The sequence below is a fragment of the Mytilus californianus genome, unplaced genomic scaffold (assembly GCF_021869535.1).
Source record: "Mytilus californianus isolate M0D057914Y unplaced genomic scaffold, xbMytCali1.0.p SCAF_6, whole genome shotgun sequence".
Classification (NCBI taxonomy): Eukaryota; Metazoa; Mollusca; class Bivalvia; order Mytilida; family Mytilidae; genus Mytilus; species Mytilus californianus.
This window is the reverse complement of record NW_026262712.1, coordinates 102,175,532-102,202,967: the sequence shown is the minus strand read 5'-3', so window position 1 is coordinate 102,202,967 and position 27,436 is coordinate 102,175,532. Positions and strand designations below refer to the sequence as shown.

Here is a 27,436-nt window from a genome sequence, read left to right as displayed (position 1 = left end):
ATGATGTCTTTAAACTTATTCTATAGGATGTAAGGTGTGTACTGATTGATATTTTAGGCTTAGATGGATGATTTTGTATAAGTTGTTATTGACTTAGAAATAGCTCTCAGTAACTGCGAGTAGTACACTTAGATCTGAACTTTGTTTCCTTTGTGTTTTTGATAAGGTTTTTAGCTCACCGGGACCCGAAGGGCCCCATGTGAGCTTATGCTATCACTTGGCGTCCGTCAACGTCCGTCGTCTGTCGTCGTCTGTCGTCTGTCGTTGTAAACTATTTAAAAAATCTTCTCCTCTGAAACTACTGGGCCAAGTACCTTCGAACTTTAACTAAATGTTACTCAGGGTATCTAGTGTATAAATTGTATCCGAATTTTTGATCAATAGACAAACATGGCCGCCATGGCTAAAAATTGTGGTCAAATGCAGTTTTTGGCTTATATCTCAAAAACTAAAGCTTTTAGAGCAAATCTGACATGGGATAAAATTGTTCAATTGGGTAAAATCTATCAGCCCTGAAATTTTAAGACGAATCGAACAACCCATTGTTGGGTTGCTGCCACTAAATTGGTAGTTTTAAGTTTTTTTTTTATTATTATCTTGAATATTATTATAGATAGATATAAACTGTAAACAGCAATAATGTTCAGCAAAGTAAGATCTACAAAAAAGTTAATATGACCAAAATTTTCAATTGACCCCTTAAGGAGTTATTGCCCTTTAAAGAAAATTTTACACAATTTGTTTATCAAGTTTGCTAACATTTAAAAAACTTCTTCTCTGAAACTACTGGGCCAAATACCTTCAAACTTGAACTAAATGTTGATTAGGGTATCTGGTTTATAATTGTATCCGAACTTTTGATCCCTCGGCAAACATGGCCGCCATGGCTCAAAATAGAAATAGGGGTCAAATGCAATTTTTGGCTTATATCTCAAAAACTAAAGTTTTTAGAGCAAATCTGACAAGGGGTTAAATTGTTGAATTGGTCAAGATCTATCAGCCATGAAATTTTCAGAAGAATCAAACAACCCATTGTTGGGTTGCTGCCACTAAATTGGTAGTTTTAAGGAAACCTTTATAAACTGTAAACAGCAATAATGTTCAGCAAAGTAAGATCTACAAAAAGCTAATATGACCAAAATTGTCAATTGACCCCTTAAGAAGTTATTGCCCTTTAAAGACAATTTTACACAATTTGTTCATCAAGTTTGCTAACATTCAAAAATCTTCTCCTCTGAAACTGTTGTGCCTAATACTTCTTAATTTTAAATGGATGTTCTTTTAGGAATCTAGTGTATGAATTGTATCCGAATTTTTTATCCATCAACATACATAGCCGCTATGGCTAAAAATAGAACATAGGGGTCAAATGCAGTTTTTGGCTTATATATCAGAAACTAAAGCATTTAGAGTAAATCTGACATGGGGTGAAAATGTTTGAAAGGTCAAGATCTATCAGCCCTGAAATTTTCAGACAAACCGAACAACCAATTGTTGGGTTGCTGCCACTAAATTGGTTATTTTAGTGATATTTTGCAGTTTTTGGTTATTATCTTGAATATTATTGAAGATAAAGATAAACTGTAAACAGCAAAAATGTTCAGCAAAGTAAGATCTACAAAAAAGTTTTTATATGACCAAAATTGTCAATTGACCCCTTAAGGAGTTATTGCCCTTTAAGGACAATTTTACACAAGTTGTTTATGTTTTTTAACTTTAAAAATCTTCTCAAATAAATCTTGTATAAATTTTGTATTTTTTATTTCCTTGTACGTCAAGAAACATAGACACTATGGCTAAAATGGAACTTATGGGTAAATTGCATTTATTTGCTTTTGAAGGAAATAGGACAGATACAATGAACATTTACATTGCATTTTTAAGCCACTCATTAATATATATTGAAAAGCAAAGATAATCATTGATGAAAGATTTAAGCAAACAAATAACAGGTGAGCGATTCAGGCTTTTGAGAGCCTCTTGTTTTTTGTTTTTTTTTTTGTGCTCGGTATCAATCTGATGAGTATGGCCCTTCTCATCTGAATTTTATATTTTGTTCTTGTGTTGTACTGTTACACTACTGTCCCAGGTAAGGGGAAAAGTTTGGCGCAAGCAAACATGTTTAACCTGAACACATTCGTACATGCCTGTCCCAATTCAGGAGCCTGCTTTTCAGAGATTGTCGTTTGTATATTATATATCTTTGTCTTTATTGTTTTATACATAATTCGGGCCTTTAGATTTCTTATTTGAATTGTTTTATATTTACCACTTGGGGCCCTTTTACAGCTTCCTATGGATATGTTTTTTTTTTTGCTTATTGTTGAAGACCGTACGGTGACCAATAAGTGTGAACGTCTGCGTTATTGAGTTTCATTGGCAATCTTACACAATCTGTTTATTTTTAATGGATGATTACATGTAAAGACAGCAACCATTATTAAATAATGCAAACCATGTATTATCTTGCATTATTAGGATATCAATAAATTAAGGCAACAGTTATTCACCGTAGGTCAAATCACAAGAAACATTTCAATAATTTTCGATAGGATTTGTGTTCCCATCGTTATCTGCTTTATATTATGTTTTGTATATTTTTGTTTGTGTTTTGATCTTTTTGTTTGTCTTTTACTATGACATTGCCTATTTATTTTCTACTTATGAGTTTGAATGTCCCTTTTGTATATTTCGACACTACCTGTAAAGATACATATCGAGAACGGACGCGTCGATAGGATAATCCATACGATTCCACAATCGGGAATAAGAGTTTACATGTAATAATAACACATTATGAGGTAATACAACTGTTTTGATTTTTGAGTGCCTGTTAGTTTTTTGTTTGTTCTTCTATTAATTTCAAACAAAAAACCATTTTATAAATATTTAATTAACTATTTTGAGAACACTAAAAAGTTGTCACTTGGAGGACATTTTCATATGTGGTCATTATTATATCAAACATTTTATAGAGCGCGGGTTTACACGGAAGTTTGATATAAAAAATGGAACGTTATACCCTGAATAAATACATAGTTTCAACTTGTTTCTTCGTTGCCGCCACATGATATAAGCATTGTAAATGCTCGTATTTAAACAAAATTATTTCTGGTCATAAACATGTCTGTCGGTTTTTTATTAAATCTACTAATCCCCATATTCAAAATGTTGAATTTCGTTTTGTGCATTACATACACATGTACTTACTCCCACAGCACTTGCTGTCGGTTTTTTGTGTAGTTTGCTGTATACAATGTATGATATTGTATACACATGTATGTCTGTGAATATTTTCTGCGAAACAAGTGGTGAGATTTAACATTATGTTCAATATGGTAAACATATTAAAAAAATAGTAACTATACTTTTTTTTACAGAGAGGAAGACGTTCAGAAAATATGACAAAGATATCATATCTTTTCTATTATCACATGGAGCAGATATTAACGACGTTAACGACTTTGAAGAAACGCCACTAGTTAAATTTATTAAAAGAGGAACATTGTATGTCACAATTCCACACGTATTATTCTTGCTTAAAAATGGTGCCAATCCAAATGTCTGCGCCGACGGAATTAATTCTGCATTACTGGAGGCGATTGCATTTCCATCGTTTAAAGTTGCTGCTGTTTTGATAGATGCAAAGGCCAATATAAATCATATCGAAAAAGATGGAAATACAGTCCTTCAAGCTGTGTTTTCTAAAGGTATTTTCCTACACGCTTTGTCAAATCAAATAGTCTTGATATTAAAACTGTTTTTATTATAAAACATTAATTAAGCTTTTTGATTTAATTCATAAAATTCCACGGTTTCAATACTACAAATGGATAATGTCAGATCTTCAATTGTACACTCTCGTTGCTAGAAGCATTTGTTTGTTTTGCTTTTTTTTATAAGATCATGAACGACAAATATTATTGCAAGGAATCTTTCTTAGTTCAGGAGGTTGATATTTCTTTTGTTTAAAGTATTTCCTGGTCTTTTGTGATGATTACTGTTTCCCTGTATTTATTGGAATAAAATCACGCTACTTTGTGTTATTATTACCAAAAAAAAAAAGTTTTTAAATGTAATGTACTCTTGTGCCTGAGATATTGTTTTTGATTATTATTTTTTCGCCTTATGCATGTAATGATATACAAACAATTATCTGATTAAAATGTTTTCCGAATAAAGAGTTTTTGACATGCTTGTCTGGAGTAACCTCTGCATATAAACTTGCTACTATTTCTCAAAATAGTCACTACATTTTCAACCTGTCTTAGAATTCAATTACTATTAAATTATCCATCAAGAGATCCAAGGCCAGACGGGTATCCGATTTTAAAACTAAGAATAGAAACGAAACTCTTTATTAAAGAAGGTACAGAACTAGTGAGTTGGCAATTTTTAATTAATTACATATGAATTGTGTGTAATTATGCTCATTAAAAGTTATTTATGCAGCAGTATAATGGATCAGGTTTATTGTATATTTTAGATGTTTATTCATACACTAATAAAGCATGGAGCCAAAAAATATAATGCCCCTTTTTAAATAAAGACATTTAGCCACAAATCAATTTATCTTAGTAGATACAAATTATTTTGGATCCTGACAATATAATATTAGTAAACTCTCTTTAGAACTCTTTCAACGTACAGATACAAGATTGACGTGCTATGAACATCACAGGGACTAAAAACCCTGAAATTGAGTAACAAGCCATTGTGAAGAGAAAGTCGGTATATTTATGTAACACTCAGAAACGTGTCCACCCCCCAAACGTGTCCGTTTCCTCAAAACGTGAACTTCAAAACATGTATAGTTGTAAAATGGCGCTAAAGTGTATCATTCTTATAGATGCCTAATCGTGTCCGTTTTTATAAAAACGCCCAAACGTGTACAATCTCTCAAACGTGTCCATATGAAGCCTTGGTTTTTCATTTCTTCGAAAGCTCATTCGTGTTCATATCATAAAAACGCCAAATTGTGTCCCCTGTTATTTGGTTATTACTCTTTTATTTTGTTTACTCCTTTTACTGTTTCATGGCAAATTGAAATATAGTCCTTTAGGTCTTTATCAAACTAACATTATAGCCCGGGCCAAAGTGGGGGCCTTCGTTTGGGATAAAAAAAAAGTACGCATAAACGTCGTGTTATAATGTGGATATTCAATCAGATACCTCCTGTATGGAGAATGCCTACTCTCTGCACATTAAAATCCTTGTAACAACTCTTTTAGGGTACTATCGGTGGTATGCTGCAATGCAACATTTTTGGCCCTAGACAAATAGCCACAAAACAATTTATCTTAGTAGATACAAATCATTTTTGGATCCTGAAAATATATATTAGTAAACTCTATTGAAAAAATTTATTGTTAAGATACAAGACTGACGTGCTACGAACAACACAGGGACTAAAAATCCTGAAATTGAGTAACAAGTTATTGTGAAGAAACACTTTTAAGATTCCAATATTGGTGTTAAACAGATTAAATTATGAAAAACAATTTAAGAACAGGTGGTATGAGTGCCAATGAGACAACTCTCCATCCAAGCCATAATTTATAAAAGTAAACCCGTATAGGTCAAAGTACGGTCTACAACACGAAGCCTTGGCTCACACCGAACAGCAAGCTATTAAGGGCCCAAACAAATACTAGTGTAAAACCATTCAAAAGGGAAAACCAAGGGTCTAATTTATATAAAAACGAGAAACGAGAAACACTTATGAAGCACAACAACAAACGACAACTACTGAACATCAGGTTCCTGACTTAGGACAGGTGCAAACAATTGCAGCGGGTTTAAACGTTTAAATGGTACCAAACCTTCACCCTTATCTGAAACAATAGTGTAACATCATAACATAGAAAGACACACTATAAAATATCAATTGAAATGGCATACCCGTTATGCTGGCCTAAACAAGTGAAAATCGTATAAGTTGTATTGTGTACCAAAAGGAGAAAAAGACTGGATAGTGACCACGTCGATTACAACATATTCTTTGTAATCGGAGACCCAGACTATCTTTTTATATCACCCAAATATGACGATGTCCGTTTCATTTACAAAATAACGAGTTCAATTTGACCACTGACAAGCACTTGTTTATTAACGACGTTACGTCCAAGCATACATCAACCCTCTATAATCACAAGCTGGAGAATATAATAGCAACTCGGCGGTTTATTTCAAATTCGCTGGTGCTGCACGAATGTTGCGACATTAAAACGAGAAATAGAAATAGATATTGTAATATGTGATATGATAAAGTGAAAAGTATGTCTAAAGTAGGGATGTCAACGAGTACTCAAGTACTCGAGTATCGCTCGATAGTACCGAGTATCGATTACCAAAATAATACTCGACTAATAGGTTTCCTGTTAGAATATTGTTGCTTTCTTAAGCTTAAACAAAAAATATTTTTATAGAAAGCGACTCCCGGGAAATTAAATATTAATCAAATATACTAGTCAACTAAAGAAACGATACACAAGTTTGAACTACAATTTATCATAAAATATAATAAATAGGAAAAACTGTTAAACTATCCAATGAAAACATGCATTTACAAAACAAAGGCATATGATTAAAAGAATCTGACCAAATTTGAAAGTTAGAAAATACCGAGTTATTGAACACAGGGATCAAATTTATTTTGCGGAAAATGATGACAAATGTAGGCACTTAATTTCGAAGATGAGAATTAACTTTTCAAATATCTGCAAAGACATTCAAAATTTTAAGCAAATCATGTTTAAGTTTTAAATTGTAAGTTCTAATATCGATTTTGAAATTTTTGGTAAAACATACGATTTTTGAAAGAACAAAAATTCGAGATAAAAAATTCGCGTTTTTGCCGTAAATCATTGGTTTTGATAAGAAAATAACACCCTATGTATAAAAATTAGACCAATTGGGCAATTATTTACCTTGGTATAGTGTATCCAATTTTATAATATATATGGAAAATACATTGCCTTGTATCGTTTCTTTTGTTGACTAGTATATAATAAAAATTAAAATACGATTCGAATGTTTGCGTTTAACTGTCATTTAAAATTCCCCCAAACAGAGGAAGGATATATATGACCAAGAGCACTTTTCCAAGGCTTACACTTCTAGCTAGACTTAGTCATTCCGCCACCTCTGTATCGTCAGAGCACATATTTTTATCAGCAGGACTGTTAGTTACCTTAAAAAGTTGAGAAATCGTCGTGTCCCAGACAAAGTTGACAAGATAATATTTTTTAATCAGAAAAAATTCGTTGAAACCTGTTTTGGCCCTCAGAAAATGATTGAAGGCATCAGTAAGTTCTAATCATCACCCCTTTGGTAATAATTAAATTTGTTTTTTTACGTTTCCTAAATACTGTTGTGCTCTTCAGCTTTGTACTTGTTTTGGCTTTCAAACTTTTTTCATCTGAGCGTCACTGGTTAGTCTTGTGTGGACGAGACGCACGTCTGGTGTATTGGATTTTAAACCTGGTGCCTTTTGTTAGCTATTATTCGTGTATTTCTTTGTCCTATATGTTCTCCCATTTATTTGTATTGTTATCCTGTCATGTAATGTTGTCATTTTAATGTTATATTTAACATTGCCATAAAAGCGGGAGGTTTGGCATGCCACAAAACCAGGTTCAACCCACCATTTTTTTCTTAAAATGTCCTGTACCAAGTCAGGAAAATGGCCATTGTTATATTATAGTTCGTTTCTGTGTGTGTTACATTTTAATGTTGTGTTTTTGTTGTGTCGTTGTTCTCCTCTTATATTTGATGCGTTTCCCTCAGTTTTAGTTTGTAACCCGAATTTGTTTTTATCTCTATCGATTTATGAGTTTCGAACAGCGGTATACTACTGTTGCCTTTATTGAGTAATCATTTTTCTATAGATATTAACTAATGACTTGATTAGATTATTGTCAGCTTACATAATTAGTACATTATTTAAATGGGCTATTGGTTATTATATAAAATTTATTGGACTATTATCTAGTCCTAGGTAATAATGTTGAGGGTTTTACGTTCATAAGGCAGCGACCAACAGTACATAAAATGGATATAATTCAGTGTTTCCATTTGTAAATGTTTTACCGAGCGAGCAGTCGAGTATCGCTCAGTAAGTCCAACGAGTACTCGATTAGTAAATCGTCACCGAGTTGACATCCCTAGTCTAAAGGGTTGTAATTGAAATGATGTAAGGTTAAATCTAATTGTGTATAATCATCCAAATGATAATTTGTTTGAAACTGTTTTTTTTTTTTTGTTTTTTTTTTAGACGTTCAGCGATACTCACCTTACTTATATGACTCAGAAGATGACTCATCAGATGAAGATACCACATCGTCGTTGGATAGCTCATCGAACTCATGTGATGATAAAATTGACGACTATACTGACAATAAATCTATTCCGCAAATAAACTATGGTAGCATTGAAACTATGGGCTATCCAGAAATAGAAGTTATAGACAATAAGACGAACCTTGGAATAACAGATATTGATGACACAAAAACTGACGAAAAAATACGTATGACATCATATCAAATGAATGAAAACAGTTATTCGACATCTTCCGCTATCGCTGCAAATTGGGCACAAAAAAGAAAGAAAAAATGCAAAGGTAAAGGCTGTATTTGAGGTTACCAATTTCTCATCAAGTTTATTTATATTTATTTGAATACGTATTAAAATTTCTTTTTTCAGCAAGAAATAAAAATATGTCTTTTTAAATTTTTAAACAAGATTGACAAGGTGTTGTAGTCCCTTTCATTCTATTACATATATTTGTTGATTTGATCAAATTGTATGATTTTCACTGTAGTAAATAATAAGCGATCATGTTCATATTATTCAGCTCTTGCGTATTGATGAAATCAAATTGGTATTTGATATTTTTGAAATTGATCCATCAACTTAGTACAAATATTATACATTTGTATATAAACATCAGACAAATGCGCATCATAGTCATTCCATAAGACAACTATCAATGTATTCAGTGAAGCCAAATGGATTACGTTACTATGCCTTTTAAATTGAAAGGCAAATCCATACTTGTAAAGTGATTAAAGTTTATTGAACTTCGTCGGGCGAAGGGGTCGAAATCGACATAATATATATATATATATATGCTGAGATTTTTCGATGCACTTGCAAACTTTAAGAAAATATCTACAATGACCTTGAGAGTTACTTATAGATGTTATTGCCCTTTAATGAATGTATTTGCAAGTTATCTGCATGTTTTGCGGAAACTATCTTAGATACAGAGAAACTGTGGGAACAGTTTTTTAGCGCCATTCGTATATAAAATTATAATAGAATTGCAAATTTTGTATTTAAATAGGTCATATTATGTAGATATGCATATCCACAAGAATTCTCTATATGTTGACTTTTGTAGATTGTAAAGTTATGTACGCCAAGTTACAATGTGGGAGCTAGGGATATGTGAGCGTGCTCACAAAGATAGTGAGCTAATTAAGATCGTTTGTCCCGTGCTACTCAACCCGTTCGACGAGTTTACAGTTAAATGTCCAAGTAAAAGGAGGCAGGCCACTTCATAACTAAACGTGGACTATACATTGAAGTCTGCAAAAGATATTGACATTTTGCAAATAGAAATTAAATTTGTTAACCCAAATCAACTTTACATATGTGCTGGAAAAAAGTCAATAATTGCAGTAATCATGGTAATTTCTTGATATTTCCTCTAAATTGTAATTCGTTTTAAGGCTCTTGCAATGGTTGTTTGAACAAAAAGACATCTAACCATTGAACAGACAGTCAAATGGAACGACACACAAAATATTTAGCAATGTTACTTGCGCGACTAAACAAACTGTGTACCTAGTGACTATGACTATTTTAAAGTTAGATTTTTTGCGCAGTCAATGATTAAGACTTAATGAACACGCCTAGACAAAATGGATTCCACGGCAGCTGGGTGTGTTGCCGTATATAGGATGTATAAAACGCATTTCCATCTGTAGTAAATTCTTGGTTTCGTGCAAATTTAAGATTTTCTAATTATCTTAGTAAAACTTGCTGTACAAACTATGTTTGGTTTGTAATTTATAAAATGTTCAATATGTCTATAACAAACAGCATTTGAACAGAGTGGATTAAGACACCATTTTAAATCAAGTTGTTCATACTGATGAAGAATATTTTCCTACGAAATATTTATTGATATTGTTGTTTAGTTTATAATATTTTTTTTATATGTATATCTATATATATATATTTATAAATCTGAAAATTGACCCCAACTGTGTTAGATTTAGAATGTCATGCTGCCAAGTGTTTGTCCCTCAACGGGATTCGAACTTACACGTTTGTGCATATATATTTTAGCTTTAGACGCAACCGTTTAGACTGGTGGTGCTGATTTGCCCTTGATTGCTGCAGCAAGTTTAAAGCAAACAGGAATTACAAAAATGCTTTTGAAACACGGTGTTGATGTCGATCAAAAGAATTATCGTGGAAATACAGCCCTTTCAACAGTTTTAAGTGGATACTTTGAAATATCGAAAGGTCAGGAAATAATTGAATATTTATTCTTGAAGTTCGAGCTTTCATTGTCAAATTAACATCATCGTGTGGAAAGCGTAAATTGTATATGTGGTTTTATTATATTGTTAAACTATAAACCTTTTGATATTGAATTTGTTTTGACTCCTGGTTTCAAACACTTTTAACCGTCAGTCTTATTGTTTTTAATGGTCAGATTTATTATTCAAAAGTTGTGGGACTTTAATCTCAGGTTTAAGACTTTAATCTTAAAATAGTTACGACATGTGTTATATGTAGAGCAGGATCTGCTTGCATTCGAAGCCCCGAAATAACTCCTAGGTTTTTAGGAAAATTTCTGTTGATTATGTTTCAGAATTCAATGTTGTAATTTTAAGGGTTACAATATTGCCTAATCGATGGTTTACAAATTTAATGATGTCTTAGGGTAGGATGAGAGTCAATTACTAATTGGATATTGCTTGAAACCTTTTCATTTTTTATGAATTAACAACGTTATCGTTTTGGTTTCATGACGATGTCACATTTAGAGCCTGATTTTCTTACCAATCAGAGCACCTTTAAGGTCCGTTTTGTTTACATGTAATTTATATTCTTTTATCTTTTTTTCTCTTGTTTTTTTGTTTTCATCTGTTTTCATCTGTTTTTATATTTTTTATTCTGTTTTATTTTGCCATGGCATGGTCGTGAGAATCTTCCGCTTCTCTTTTACTGGAGAAGATGGCGTGTGTGTTGTTGTGTTGCTTTGTTTGACTTCCAAACTTCGTGCATTTTCCGCATTAACTATATATATATACTTAGGCTTCTATTATTTGACTCGAAGGTGAGAGTCATGTGTTTATTTTTATGCTCCCGCCGTAGCATCAATAGATGTCACTGGTTTTGCCTCAAATAAATGCTTAGAAACTTATACACTATGATAATTACCAGAAAGCACAGTTCAAGTTTAAATTTTGATGATATCACATTAAACGTTCTAGATTTATGCCCCTTTACAAATGGAAAAATTGCTTTTACGTTTCCGTTCTCTTATTTTCGTTTGCCTGAACCAAATGCTATGAAACTTATACACAATGCTTATTACCACAAATTACAGATCAAGTTTGAATTTTAGTGGTGCAACTTCAATCATTCTTGAGTTATGTTCTTTTCAAATGGAAAAATTGCTGAAGTTTTCGTTTCTGTTTTCTAACTTAAGTTAGTCTATACCAAATGTTAGGAAACTTATACACAATGCTTATTACTAAAAATTACGGATCAAATTTAAATTTTGGGGGTGTTACTGTTATTTTTCAAGAGGTATGCCCCTTTACAAATGGAAAAACAAATGCTGAGTTTTTCGTTTCCGTTCTGTAACTTAATTTGCCTCAACCAAATTTTATGAAACTTATACACAATACTTATTACCATAAAACTCAGATCAAGTACAAATCTTTGGTAACGTCACTTTTACCATTCTTCAAGTATGTCCCTTAATAACTTTATATGATATGCAAGCGGGGCCACATCTGTGTCCCATGGACACATTCCCCATTTATTTGAATTTTGTATGCCTTTGGGAAATATGTGTAATCATTATAATTGTCTTATCTTGCTAACATGTGTTCATGTCTTTAAACCTTGCACAAGAGGCACAGATGAATCGTAAGATATACATGAAAATGATATTTAATATGATATTAAAGGTTATTTTAATAATTATTTTGTTGCTATGCGTATTTGGTTTCTGTTTGTCTTTAGTTAAACATATGTAAATATATAACAAACAAAGACTATGTATATTACTAAGTCGAAAAATCTGTCTATTTTGAGCGTTTCGGGAAACTCGGATTCTCTTGGTCTTGAAAAAATTCCTTCATTTATTTAGAAGTAGAATTTCCGTTGTTTACGGAATAATTGTTCGTTCATAAAGCAAAATGGGGCAATATCAGAATATCTTAACCGGAACGGAGCATGAGGTCTGAATTTCAAACAGATTGCTTCAACCTTTTAACAAAGGAGAAAAAAACTACAATTTAATTATTTGTACAGGTCAATTAAACTCGCACGTGTGGATGTTGCAATAAAGGTAATAGTAGTATACCGCTATTCGAAAGTCATAAATCGATTGAGACTGAACGAATCCGGGTTACAAACTAAATCCAAGTGAAACACATCAACTATAAGAGGAAAACAACGAAACAACAGAAACACTAAAGTGCAAGACCAAATGACAATGTAACACACACAGAAACGAACTATAAGATAACAACTGCCATTTTCCTGATTTGGTACAGGACATTTTAAGAAAAAAAATGGCGGGTTGACCCTTGTTTTGTGGCTATCCTAACCTCGCGCATTTGTGGCAATGTTAAATATAACACTAAAAGGACAACATTACATGACAGGACTGCAGTACAAATAAAAGCAAGAACATTCAAGACAGAGAGTTCACAAATAAACAATACAATAATACATTTCGACATGCTAATAGTTATCAAAGGTGCCAGGCTGATAATTTCATATGCCAGAAGCGCGTTTAATCCACACAAGACTCAACAGAAGTTAAATCAGTCGTTCATGCCCTAGAAGCATCAACAATCTTTTGAAGTAGACGTTGTTTTTTGTTTCATTCATTCATTTCTTTTCAGAGAGAAATTTTTCCAGTTATGACGACATACATGTATACCTTTTAGAAATACTGGATGCACTTTTAGCGAAAAAATCAAATATCGATCTTAAAGATAATGATTGAATTTCTCCCTTACAACTGGCAATACGAAATCAGAAGACTGAAGCAGTGGAAAAACTTCTGTTTGCCAATCAAGATATGCAGTTTGAAGACAGTGATAAATTAGAAGCATTTGAAATGTGTTTGACGATCGGTCAGTACATGCAGTGGTTGGTGATCAGTCAATAAATTATCTCAGAATCTAGGCTAATATGTACATGTATATAACTACTTAAGTTAAGACTTGTTTCGAAAGGAAGTATTTTTCTACATGTCCTACGATGAGTTAATACTCCGATTGGATATCTTAAATACAGTGGTTTTATGCATTTTAGCCCTGTTTTCTCAGGGTCAATATGAAGTTACAATATTTAAATGAATAATATAATAACTAACGATATAATCAATGAATACATGGAATAATACACTGCAAAAATTATTTTAAATTTGATCGTAGTAATAAAAAGAACAAAATTGGTAATAAAAATGGATGAAGCTAACGGTTTGAAAATGTTTAATACAATGATGAGGAATATGAATTATAATCGCATCATCTTGGACGGTGAAGCTTTAACATGGCAATCAGATAGTATTTATTTTTTAAGAACAGGACTGCACTTGAAATTTAAATACAAGCAATCTCAATCAATAGTATTCACATTTTCTTCTTTTTATTTACATAACTGTATTTATATTTTTACAGAGCCACAAGGGTGCTTGCAAATTCTTGATGTTCTTTCTGATCATCTAAACTTGTATAAGAATGTTGATGTCGTCTTCCGTAAATTTTGTGAAAACATAAATACACATAATTGTTCAAGGAACAGAGAAGTTCTTGACAGCGTAACGTATAAGATTTTGTCTACTAAAGACGAGGTACAAATTAATTTAGTAAGCGATGTAGAATACTCGCCACTTATGTACTTCTGCCATTTTGGATGCTCTCAAGCTGTGAAGATGTTATTGTTTCATAAAGCAGATGTTAACTATGTTGGAATGAGGGTAACTGCTCTCCACGAATTATTAGATTTGACAGGTGAGAATACATCTAATATATTTTTCTCTGTGTATGCAATACCAATATGTGTAATGAAAACGTAGCTTTGTTATAGAATGCATCATGAGGTTGTAGTAGTTTTGATAAAAATTGTCTTCAATATCCATGGTGGTTTTGCTAGTGAAAAGGGGATGAATGTGTTCAATTTAACACAAAGAAAGTTATTCAACAATGTTGATATAGAATATTTCTTGCAAATGATATGACACTTCATTTGGGATTTAAATAAAGCAGATGTAAGAGACTACACTAGAGCAGTATGTAAAAGAAACGCATAAATGTACATATCTTTAAAACATATTGAAAACTAAATCAAAATATATATAGAAATTAAAGGAAGATTTCATTACTTTACCATTAATGAAAGCAATCTTATGGAACATAAGATTACTAAATATATGATTTGAATGAATCAAGAACAAATTAAGATCTCATAAGATCAAGATTTAAAATGGTAACTTGAAAGGGGAATTTAAAAAATCTGGGGATAAGAAAATACTAGGCAAACAAGAAAAAACAATGAAAGCACTTATATTCAAAGCTGATGTGATAGTTTACTATACGGTTTTGTGAGTTTTGTTCGTTGTTGTGATGTGTAATCAATCAGTAAGCATGGCATTTTGTAAACTACAGACAGGTTCTGTAAGATTCTGTAAGATTGTTTTAGGACTAGAAAGACATTTGGTTTCTAGCCATTAACGTAAATATAAGTGTATGAATTGATATGAAATAGTACTTTATTTCAATACTTTTCCTTCTTCCTTGTATGTACAATTTGGGGAAAAAAATATAGATAAATCCTATTTGGCAGTGTTTTACACGATATCATTTATTTACAATTACTACACTTTAGTTCAATCCCAACCTTTGTCTTTTAGGTATAGTACCTTGTGGTATAATTTCAAAGAGATTCATACACTTAGTTATTGACTAGAAACCAAATGTTTTTCAAAATACTAATCATAATAATGCATTTTAGAGACCTAGTCAGAAAACAATCTTACAAATCCTGTCAGTAGTTTACAAAATAACATGTTTACTGATTGATAACACATCACGGTCTACAAAAACGAACAAAACTCATAAATCGTATAATCTATAAAAGACGCTGGCAATACAAAACACAAAAATAAATTCTTACGAAAACATCAAATAACCAGCAAAATGTTGACATATAAATATTATCTATCCACGTAAGACACAAATGGATTGATGGAAACAACCACAGATCAGCATACTTCTTTTAAAATTGTTCAAACATTTTATAAATTTTTTGAATAGAAAAAACAAAGGATAAGAGGTATCTATCCATGACAGAAAATCAGTAATGGCAGAATAAGTAAACACACAAAAGCAAAGGAACAGCGCTTTCATTACTGTTCTTCATCTCAAAGTTGCAATGAGGCCTTCAACACGGAGCAAAACAGCTCTCACCTCACTGCAAGCTATGACTGATTGGATTAGTATCAAGCAAACCATACTCATAATTAGACAGCATTAACATAAATACCAAATTTTAAAGTATATTTAAAAGGGGGATATCAATTACACCTGACAAAATCAAACGCTTGACCACATCAACGAACGGAACAAATCGAAAACAATTTGTTTCCTTGGTCAAAGCATTAGGCGTAGAAAATGGTGGGTAAAGCTTGGTTTTATAACTTCAGAATCCCCCTTTGTATGACAATTGTTTTAAGTTCAATTATAAGGGCAAAACTGGGTGAGCAAACCAAACAGACATAATTGGTTAACTTGACAATAAATTGGATCTGAAAGTCAAAACTATGTTAAGAAATGTCACAGACACACACCATAATTGTTCTTAACATTCAAACAATTATCAAACAAATTGACAAAGACGCCAACATAATGAATTTTGTAGTTGTTAGTACATACAGTAATAGTGAAAGATAATGACATAATACATTTTCTTAATGAAGTATACATTAAGTTGAATATAAATACTGGAGTAACATGGATGCAAAAGAGTCTAATGACAAAGGTACAAAAAAGCTCAAAAGCAAATAAATAGGGAATAGTTTAAAGAAAATAAGTTGATATACAACGTCTTAACCTATAAATGATAACTGAAGATTATCCTGCTGTTTTTATGATGAAGACACTAAATATTGATCTATTAGAACTTAGTACTTTCCGATGAACCTTTTGAGAAAACGTATGAGACATGACAAAACCCTGGCTCATTAGATTTTAACTTATGCATCAGAATAAAAATACAAACGACACAAACTTAGATCTTACAGAACACATGGTACTGAAAAATACATGTAGTGTAAAGCCCAAATGTCAACATATAGATAAACCAAATTACCATATTAATCAGTAAACTTTCAACCAAATCAGACGCAATAAACTGTGTGAGAAAAGCGTGATTGTGTGCAATGCCAAAATTAATAAAATAATATCAAATTATTACTGCATTTTTCTACATAGATTTGTTATCAGCACTTGTCATGATATCATCCATAAGGACGATGTCTCAACAGTTGATATCGACAGACAGCTGCTTAAAGAGAGATGAAAGATACCCAAAGGGATATTCAAACTCATTTGTCGAAAACAAAACTGAGAATATCATAGCAAAATACAAAATCGATATAAGACAAACAACATTATACAAATCACAACATAAAAAACTCGTAAAGGTGCGATACAAACCAAACCAAAAACTGGAAGTAACATCATGTGTTTTGGAAGGGTACGAAGATCCTTTACCACATCTGGTATGGAAAGAAGCAGGTCCCGTTCTTTAATTTTACCAAATAAAAATGCCACTTTATGAAAAATATCTTACTTAAAATAGCTATGGTAGCTATTCAACTTTTACCGCAATTCAACAAAAAGCAGTTTCCCATGTATGTATTTGATCATATTCAAAGTGATTGAACTTAGGAATGCATAAATGTACCAAGATTTACTAAAGTTTTGACTATTATTTTTATGAGAGGCGAAAGATACCAAAGGTATAATCCAACATTACATAATTAACTGACAATGCCATAGCAAAAACGATAAAAGGATATAAGATTTGATTTCGATTTTTGTGTTTTTAACGCCACTTTTAAGCACCGCTTTTGGGGTATTTCGTGGCGGCCAGCTTTTTTGGTGGAGGAAGCCGAAGTGCCCAGAGAAAACCACCGACCTTCGATAGGAAAACTGACAATCCTAGTCAATTAAGATTGGAGTCGAGTGCACCCGCACGAGCGAGGTTCGAACTCACAACCTCAGTGTTGACTGGCTAGTGATTACAGTAGTAACTACTTAGACCACTCGGCCACCGAGGCCCCAAAGGATATAAGAAGATTTGGTATGAAGCCAATGAGACAACTCTCCATCCAAGTCACAATTTATAAAAGTAAACCATTATAGGTTAAAGTACGGTCTCCAACACAGAGCATTGGCTCACACCGAACAGCAAGCTATAAAGGGCCCCAAAAATTTAAAGTGTAAAGCCATTCAAACGGGAAAAACAACGGTCTAATCTATATGAAAAACGTGAAACGAGAAACGACCCATAAAAAAACAACATTATACAAAACACAAGATATACAACTTACGACTGATCAACACTGACCCCATCAAAGGCTAGGGATGGTATCAGGTGCCCCTGGAAGGATAAGCAGATCGATTTGCACATGTAGCACCCTTTGTGTTGCTCGTGTAAGTACAACCTCGGTGATGTCACTTTTCGAGGAAAAGAGGTTGTGATTGTAATAACTACAATGGGGAACAAATCCGTCGCCAACTATGAAACATATATTCTTCAAGGCCAACCAACTCGTGATTATGTCTCGACAACATTTTTGATAGACCCAAATGAAGAAATAATTTGAATTTTATGACACTCTTAAATGCATTATATTGCATTTTATTTTGTTTGTTTTGTTTTTTACTTTTTTTGCCAATTGGCAGAGAATTGCTAAGAAATAATTTAACGAATAGACATACAATTATAACAAGATGCAGTTTTTGATACTATGTATTTGTATGATCTTTCTGATTTTATTATATTCTGTAGATGATGATAATGCTGTGTTGTTATTCGACTGTTTGCTTAAAGAAAAACCAAGGATGAACATTTCTGACAACATGGGCAAGACAGTTGCAGAGAAAGTCATTGATATCTTGTGCGGAAAGCGCAGTGCAACATCGAGTTTGGGTTATCAGTATATTTCTCCTATGAATGAATATAGCTTTAAAAATATTAGTTTATGTTTTCAAAAATTGTTAGAGGCAGGTGTGACTCCTGATCCAAATGACTTAAATGATGCATTGTTGATGTGTGCTAAGAAAAGTGATTTCAAGGGGATGGAATGCCTGATACACCATGGAGCGGACTTTTATAAAAAAGATATAAACGGAAAATCTATCCTGCATCTATGTTGGTTAGACTGTAAGTAAAAACCATCTTTTTAGCCATATAATCAATGAAGTTGATAATATTTTATGATAAAACACACATAACTTTACTTGATGAAATAGTTTCACCAACGTATTTGCATTCTACAGTAAAAGATAGTCTTCGATATTATCATGATGAAATATACTCCAACAGTTGTAGATTCTCTTTAATTTTATTGATCTTTTACACAGTATACATCTATTTCTTATTAATAATTGACTAGTCGTTTTCATTTTGTTAATAGACATGTTATATAAATGTTAGCAATTGACATTTGACAGCCAAGAGTCGCGACTTGAGACATTTGAATAAATGATCAACTTAAAAGTATTTAGTTCATCATCGATTTACTTAATAAATTAATAATATTGCTACTAAAATATAACATAATTGTTTTAGCAAAGAGCTGTTTTAGCAAAGAATTTTTATTGAAAGTAATTCCATATTTTCTACGGTAAACTAGTTTGTCTTGACATATTCTTAGTATAAACATGCCTTTTGATTGTTGTGTGCTTGGTTAATTGGTTGATAAGCTGCGTGTAAATTTGTCACTGGACGTTATAGTAAGAATCAATATGCAATGTGTGTCTCTTCATTCATTCAAGCAAATAACCTAGGCCATATATTCGATGAATGAATGTGAAATTCGATAAAAACAATTTATCAACAACCCTTCCTACCAACCAATGTACATGAAAATGTGTTTTTGATGTTATACAACCAATTTATCAGCCAACTAATAAACAAATAAAAAATAATTTTACGCTGTTGATAACTAAATTTTAGATATTCAAAAGCCTCGCGTTTTAAATTTGAAAATTTAACATGTATCGAGTGAATACATATCGTATCACACTTGATGAACTGGTAGAATCTATATGTGCACTTGAAACGAGTTGGTGATTAAACTTTCTCAGGTACTCAATAGACCAAACGTTCAAGAGATTTGAACATTGCATTGGTAAAAATCTTTTGCTTCTTATTTTCGAGTTGTTTGCTGACCCTTTTATCTATCGAGAAGGAATGAAACTGTTTTCAAGACAGCATTATGAAAGAAACATCGTTCACATGTCCTTCTCCATGGTAATTTTCCAATCTGTCAAATGGCAAAGCCACTTTATTAATTGTGAATAGCAAAACGTATCACATATCTAGTTTTTGATTTACATAAGTTCTATACATCCATTTGTAGAAGATATAAATCAAATTAAGATAAACTTTTAAATGGCTATGTTTATCAAAATGCATACTTTCATTTTTTTTCCTTATACAACATACGATGAAATCAGTTTTGAAAAACAGCAATGGTTATAATGTCAATTGAAAAAGGGAATTTATCACTTTAAACACTCAGTGTTTAGGTATATGGCTGCATTTAAGTCTATATATTGTCTTAAAACAGTATATCATTAAGTTTTGAACAAAATTAGACAAAAATGCTAACATGCACACGTGCATATAAAATCTCAATCTTTTAATAATGCTGGATTATTTTTGTTTTTTTGGTAACAAAATTATTACACGACCTCAAAATATACATTTTTAATGTATGTTTATATAATTTACATTGCTAAGATAATCATGATACAGATATTATCGAATTTTGACATTTCAATAATTCTTCCATTTGAACCCTTTAGCTTTAGATGGTGGATTAGACTTTTTAAGGTTCTTTATTGAATCGGAACATTCTTTGAAAAGAATTGATTCGGTAGACAATTCCATATTGGCGTCATTATTGACATTTGGAGGGAAACGTGCATATGGCTTTGTAACGAACGATAAAGACATATCAGAAATAGCATCATTCCTTATACAAAATGGAGCCTGCTGTGTAAAAGATGAAGAAGGAAATTGGCCGTTACATTTAGCTGCTAAGAATGGATACCTGTCAACTAATGATGTCCTCTTGAAATTGGACAGTGTCTCATTATATGATCAAAACAAAGAAGGCGATACAATGGTACATATCTGTTTAAAACATCGTAAGTACTCGGAAAATGTTTTGGCTAGATTAAACACAAAAATACATAAAATAAGCATATACTTTTTAATTGTTTAACTCTTTACATCACTCTTTAACTCTCTCTACATCACTCTATAACTAAGTAATTAAATTATATCGATTGAATTAACCCCTTTGTTGTTACGATACAACTTTTTGTTTTGCTCATTTTAGTAAAGAAAATACAGTTTTATCAGTTGATAGAAATTCGTATGATAAGGTGTATTGAAGTTGAAATCATCCCTTCGGAAATTTTACGGACGCCATCACGAGTTGGTTGACCGTTATGGACTAACCGTTTCACAGATGATAACGGATATGTTCCTTATGTCGTAACTACAATCCACTTCCCTTTTCACCACGACTGTGACCTACCGAATTAGATTAATTACCGGGTATGTTAAAACATGAGCAACACGAGGGGTGCCACATGTGGAGCAGGATTTGCTTACCCTTCCGGAGTACCTGAGATCAACCCCAGTGTTTGATGGGGTTCGTGTTGCTTTGTCTTTTGATTTTTATGTTGTGTCTTTTGTACTATTATTTGTCTGTTTTTATTTTTTAGCCATGGAGTTGTCAGTTTATTTACGATCTATGGGCTTGACTGTCTCTCTGGTATCTTTCGCCCTTCTTGTATTAACTGTCAAAGTTCATTTTTTATACTACAAATGCTTATTGTGACTGCTTTTGTAGGTTAGTGTATCAAACAGGTCTGGTAGAACCATTATCATAAAAAATTATAGTTCAAATCTTATCAAAGCATTTTAGTTATTCAAACTGCGTCACAGGTGAGATCTGAAGTAGTAACCTTTGTAATCCGTACTTTCTAAAGAAACACACAGACGGTATCTACTTTGCGTCATACGTAACCCAAGCAGCTTTCCTTTAACATTTTTCATAATTATTGGAGATTTTCCCATTTAGTTTGTTCTCATTTTTAAAAAGCTTGCTTAGAAGATGGGACGTATAATGGTATACCGTTGTACGTCTGTCTGTCCGTCTGTCCGTTCGTCTGGCATTAACTTAAAAACGCTTTTACCAATATGCATTTCACTTTTGTTAACTGTTTATATCTATTGACGTTAGCTCCTTTTCGAGTTTTTAAAATTTTAGATTTTAGGTTTCCGAGATTTTATTATTAAGACAGTTGGAATTTTCCAGTTTTCTGCTTATAACTCAAAAATGCTTTTAGCGATTTTGACGAGACTTTAGTGAATAGTTTATTTATATATCAACACAGGTTTCCATTTGGTTTTTAAAAAATCTGATTTTACGTTTAGGAGTATTTGGACTTAGTTCATAAATAGATTTGATTTTTCGGACAAAATTTAAACTCAAAAACGCTTTGAGGAGTTTTCACGAAACTTTGGTGATTTGTTATTATCACTGAGATCACTGAGATATGGAACTTTACTTGCTGAAAAAATCGTCGAAAATGTCTATTTTTTACACTCTTGTCTATTATAAATGATCCATAATATTATATCATGTATATGCCTTCGTAGATGCTGATGATCTTTGTGTAATCAAACTTGAGGTAGCCTTAACAGTGCCAAATTTTAATGTTTTGTGATAGTGGGCACCATTGTGTGTGGATGTCTTTTTTTAGGGGGGTCTATTTGAGCAGTGCTATCATTATTTCTAGTTGATTATATAAATTCATTTAAAGCATAAAGACGACAGTAAAGGTCGACGGGCGTATTTTGCATGATTTTAATCTTTCAGAATCAAATATGCATTTGTGTAAAGATTTTGACATTGACTTTTTGTTGTAAGGTGTGCTTAGAATAAAGGTATACATGTTTAAATGAAACTGCTTAGCATAATGACTATCTTATCCGAAAACGGATAACGAACATCCAATAACGACGCTTTTGTATCTTTTATATGAAACATCGTGAAAGCATATGCATTGGCCGTAAACACTAGTTGGGATATCGAAGTCTTAACTACGAAGACAAATTTCTGTAAAAAAAGGTCGTTAATTTTTTTTAATATGGATAGAAACATTGAACAAATTTTTTTTTATGTTTTAGCAAAGGAGAATATACACGATGTTATTAAAATGTTGTTAGAAAATAACAGTGCAGAACTGTGTTTTAACTTACACAATGAGTCTGTACTGTACCTTGCTACGGTTGTTGGGCAAACAATACGAACAAACAACGTTGATTCAGTAACGTATCAACTGGTAAAAACATTACTTGGAAATGAAGCTGATCCCAATGAACATTCCAGGGATCTTATACCTTTATTATCTGCGTTGGAGACAAGAGATGTTATGACTTCAACCCTCCTCTTAGATGCTTCAGCAAACATAGATACAACAGATAGTAGAGGAAAGAGTGGACTTCATATTGTTTATGAAAATACCAGGACAAAAGGTAGAGACAATTAATATACATGTACATAGATTTGCAATACTGTAACAATGTATCATCTAGTTTAAATGTTGATTTTAATTACATATATGTGGCTGGTATGTCGGAGGCTGCTAGAGGTCCTTTGTTAGTTTATGTATCGTTTTCATTTTTCTTAGTTTCATTTGTAGGCTATTCTAGCATCGGACTCGTGCTTTTTTTTACTTATTTTTGCTGTGCTTGTTGCTATGCGTTTGTTTATAGATCACTTTAGCTATATTTTGCAAAACTTTTCTGCATTTTCCTTCTTACAATTTATAAAGTCGAACCCCTTTAAAAGACCTACTGGGAATCCTTAGTGCTCCAGTGAAAATAATGTTCGTTTGGTAGGATGGAAAGTTATAAGTGATATAATCAGTCTTTTTATAGAAAATCTATATAGAGTACAATCTTTAAAAAAAACTCCTTACTTTTTTTTTCAGAAAACGAACTTTCCCTGGCTTGAAAAGGGTATAGTTGTTAACTTGGTGGATGAATCAGGAAAATCTGCATTGTTCTCTTTAGTTAATAAATACACCGGACGTGGTTTTATTTATACCAATTCAGATGTCAACTCCTTTGAGGAGATTCTCAAGGATCTTCTGAAGCATGGAGCGGATCTCAATCTTTCTGATAACTTAGAAGAGACAGTATTGAGCTGTTTCTGTTTTTCTGGTCAGTAAAATCATCTGTTTGTAGTACTTAATTACTGTGGATTCATTTATATTCCTGGGATACCAATTTTCATGGATTTCGTGGTGTTTAGGTAACCCACGAATTTAAATACTCAACGAAGGAGGAACTTTCTATAAGCTTATATACAGACATTGGCTAAACCACGAAATCAATTATCCACGAAAACACGATTTTTCAACAATCCACGAAAATTGGTACCCACGAAAAATTAATGAATTCACAGTAACCTTTATGTTATGTTCAGCTTGATTTAAATCAAGAGTACGCCCCAGCTGATAATTACGGCTATTGATATTGGCAACCAAGCTGTGTGTCTTATAGTTATCGTCAATTTGACGTTGCGTAAAAAAAAATACATTATTTTAGCGTGTGCATAAAAAATCTCCATATCAAGGAACACCATTATAGTAATGATATTAGTTTTTTTCCGAAATTCCGATTTTATATTGGGGTAGAATATTTCGATTAATCCTGCAAATTGAATGATTGCTTTAACAGGGGGTATGAGCTCATATACCCTGTGAGGGAAAACTAAGATAAAAGTGGTAATAAAAATTACGCCCATATTCCCTGTCAGTGCAATATACCACCTTCGCATGACGGCTCAAGGGCAGAAGATATAAAAACTGACTGTGATATGAAACCAAATAAAATATAATTTCATATTGAATTACCGTTTTATTGTGAACAAACTTTACATTGGGGACTTAATTCTCTTCGAAGAATCCGGAAATTTTGTAACTAGCATTCCATTGGAAACGAACTGCCTAGGTCTCTAGGTAGCGTTCTCTCTTCAATGTGCGAGAGCGTTCTCTCATCTAGGTGCGAGAAACCTTTGGTTCGAAACACCGACCAAATAAACCAAGATTAAGGTAGATGGGGTGTCTAAATTATAATCCATAGAATATTTTAATAAATTGCCAAAATGTAGTTTATATCATGCTTATTTAAAAATAATAATAAAAAGAATGGGTCACGGGGCTTATTTTCAGGCTACAGGTTGTGCAAAATTGACAGATTTTGTATAGATTATGCATGGAAAACCCAATTTTCTGCCATAAAACGAAAACTACACCATAGAATTTTGAGATAAAATATGAGAAGATAGCTCTAATATTATGCTTTCAGATAAGAAAAAGAAAAAATGGGGTCACCGGGCCCGTTTTCTTACTACATAATAAAAAAGATAAATTCCTAACACATTCTATTGTAAAAGTAACTTTATCTGAATTATCTGCCCTTACATTTGAGTTGCCTCCCCTTATGTGGCAAAGTTAGAAAAAATTGAATCAAACAAAAGTATTCTGTTTTTTGTAAAATACAACCATAGATATAATAAAACATGTCATTTTCTATATTAAAATGAAAATTCTTACACATGAATTACCCACTACTCTCAAAATGTGCACATTTTATTAAAGGTCTAGACCGATTATTACCTGGTATTTCAAAATCCAAGATGGAGGAAGACACCCTATCTACCTTAATATGTTAGGGATGTCTGACATGTCTTTCTAGTGACTGTGTGATCTAACACGAAACAAGTTAAACTGAGCGTGTCGGTCTTGTACAAAGCAAGGTTCATATTCATATCACATGAAATGTTCACTTTCTCAAAATTCTTTACTTGAAGCAAGAAAACAAGTTCAATGGCATAATTTTTTCTTTTTATTTTCTTAAAACATATTATAAAACCTATCTTCTCACAATTTATTTCAAAATTCTATCTCATAGATTTTTTTTTATGCACAAAAATGTGGTTCTTCATGATTATTCTAAGCAAATTTAGGCAATTTTCAACGACTCTTAGCTTTAAAAATAGCACAGTGAGCAATATTTTTTATTATATGTTTGAAAAGAGCATATTAAAATCTTCATTTTTGGCAAAGTATATGAAAATTCTATCTCGGAAAACATATACCGATGATATACCTTAAGAACATATATAAAGTCCAACTTTGTTTAAAATAAATGTTTTTGTTAGATTATTTTAATTTTAGTTGTAAGAGCTAAAGACTCACCATTGGACTCCTGCACATGTGACCTTGGTGAAGTCAATTGGAATAAAGGAATCATGTTATATTTTTCTGTTCCTGCTGTTACAAAAAAAGGATAATTACAAAAATACTGAGCTCCGAGGAAAATTCAAAACGGAAAGTCCCTAATCAAATGGCAAAATCAAAAGCTCAAACACATCAAATGAATGGATAACAACTGTCATATTCCTGACTTGGTACAGGCATTTTCTAATGTAGAAAATTGTGGATTGAACCTGGTTTTATAGCTAGCTAAACCTCTCACTTGTATGACAGTTGCATCAAATTCCATTATATTGACAACGATGTTTGAACAAAACAAACAGACATACTAGTAATAGGTAAAAATGTCAAAAATAGGGGTACAGCAGTCAACATTGTGTCATAATCTTAATCACAATAAAAACAAACAAATATTTTACATTAATAAAGACAAATAAAAGAACACGTTAACACGTTATTAAGATGATAAACAACCTCAGTATGCAAAATCTATATTTCAAGACCATCGTGTATTATTTGTGAAGTCGATACGGAATATTTATCAACAAGGTCTTGGTACCTTCCGAGATGAACTTCTTAAGAAAAAGGACGAGACGTTCTTTGACATATCCCGGGTTCATCAAATTTCTGCCCAAACACTGGTGACGTTTTACAAAGTCTGAGTAGGAGCTGCAAGCTCTTGAATACCGAATAAGTTGGGAAATGTATATCCCATATGCAGATAAAGCTGGTATATTGCTACTAAGGTGGGGGAAATTGATAATTTCAAAATTAAAATCGTCTCGTTTATCATAGTTTCTGGAACTGAGATGACTGTGTATGTCAAATTCGAGGTATAAGTCTAAAAATGAGTCGGAGGAGACCGTATCTGTTGTTTCTTTAATTTCTAGTTCTGGGGGATATATTAATGGAACACAATAAAAAAAAGTTCGGATTGTTAATGGTAGAAAATCATCAATATATCTGAAAATGAAATTAAATAACCTGGCTTCTTTGATCTTCTTGTTTTTGACAAGTGTCCGAAGGAACTCTGATTCATGTAAAAATAAAAAGAGGTCGGCAAGAAGAGGTGCACAGTTCGTTCCCATAGGAATACCGACAGTTAGTTGAAAAGGTCTACCTCCAAAATTCAACAAATATGTTGTCGATAAGAAACTCTCGAATACTGATCACAAAGGACCATTTACTGTTCATTCAAATTTAAAATTATTCAAAATACTAAGGTTTTTTTAACATATGCATATATGGTTAAGGCAGAAATAGCACAATAATCAGTAACTTTTGGTGTTCATTACTCTTCAACTTCAAAGTTGAATTGATATTCGAACCGTTTTGCGTCGGATGTCTCTGCTGGGTGCTGGGGTTTGTTAAGACGAAACGTGCGTCCGATGTATATGTACTTAATTTTATGAGCCTGGTATCGATAGTGAGTGGTTTGTTTTCCCTTACACGATAAAGGCATTTTTTTCTTTCTCTAATAAAATTGAGAATGAAAACGGGGAATGTGTCAATGAGACAACAACCCGACTAAAAAGAGGAAAACAGCCGATGCCACAAATATGGGTCTTCAA

At 32.4% G+C, this 27,436-nt stretch overlaps 1 protein-coding gene across 1 annotated transcript; it reads left to right on the top strand.

Annotated features, from left to right (window-relative positions):
* Positions 1 to 13,202: 13,202 nt before the first annotated feature.
* Positions 13,203 to 21,429, top strand: LOC127706702 (ankyrin repeat, PH and SEC7 domain containing protein secG-like). The gene is made up of 5 exons (XM_052211359.1): positions 13,203 to 13,397; positions 13,947 to 14,279; positions 18,343 to 18,717; positions 20,367 to 20,711; positions 21,425 to 21,429. The coding sequence occupies exons 1-5, from the start codon at positions 13,343 to 13,345 to the stop codon at positions 21,427 to 21,429; spliced, it is 1,113 nt and encodes a 370-aa protein (XP_052067319.1). The 5' UTR covers positions 13,203 to 13,342.
* Positions 21,430 to 27,436: the final 6,007 nt, after the last annotated feature.

Excerpts from the sequence above, each read along its gene's own strand:
- LOC127706702 (XM_052211359.1), top strand. The coding sequence starts at position 13,343 with ATGCAGTTTGAAGACAGTGATAAATTAGAAGCATTTGAAATGTGTTTG. Across the intron at positions 14,280-18,342 it reads CGAATTATTAGATTTGACAG|ATGATGATAATGCTGTGTTG; the intron begins GTGAGAATACAT and ends TATATTCTGTAG. Across the intron at positions 18,718-20,366 it reads GCATCTATGTTGGTTAGACT|CTTTAGATGGTGGATTAGAC; the intron begins GTAAGTAAAAAC and ends TGAACCCTTTAG.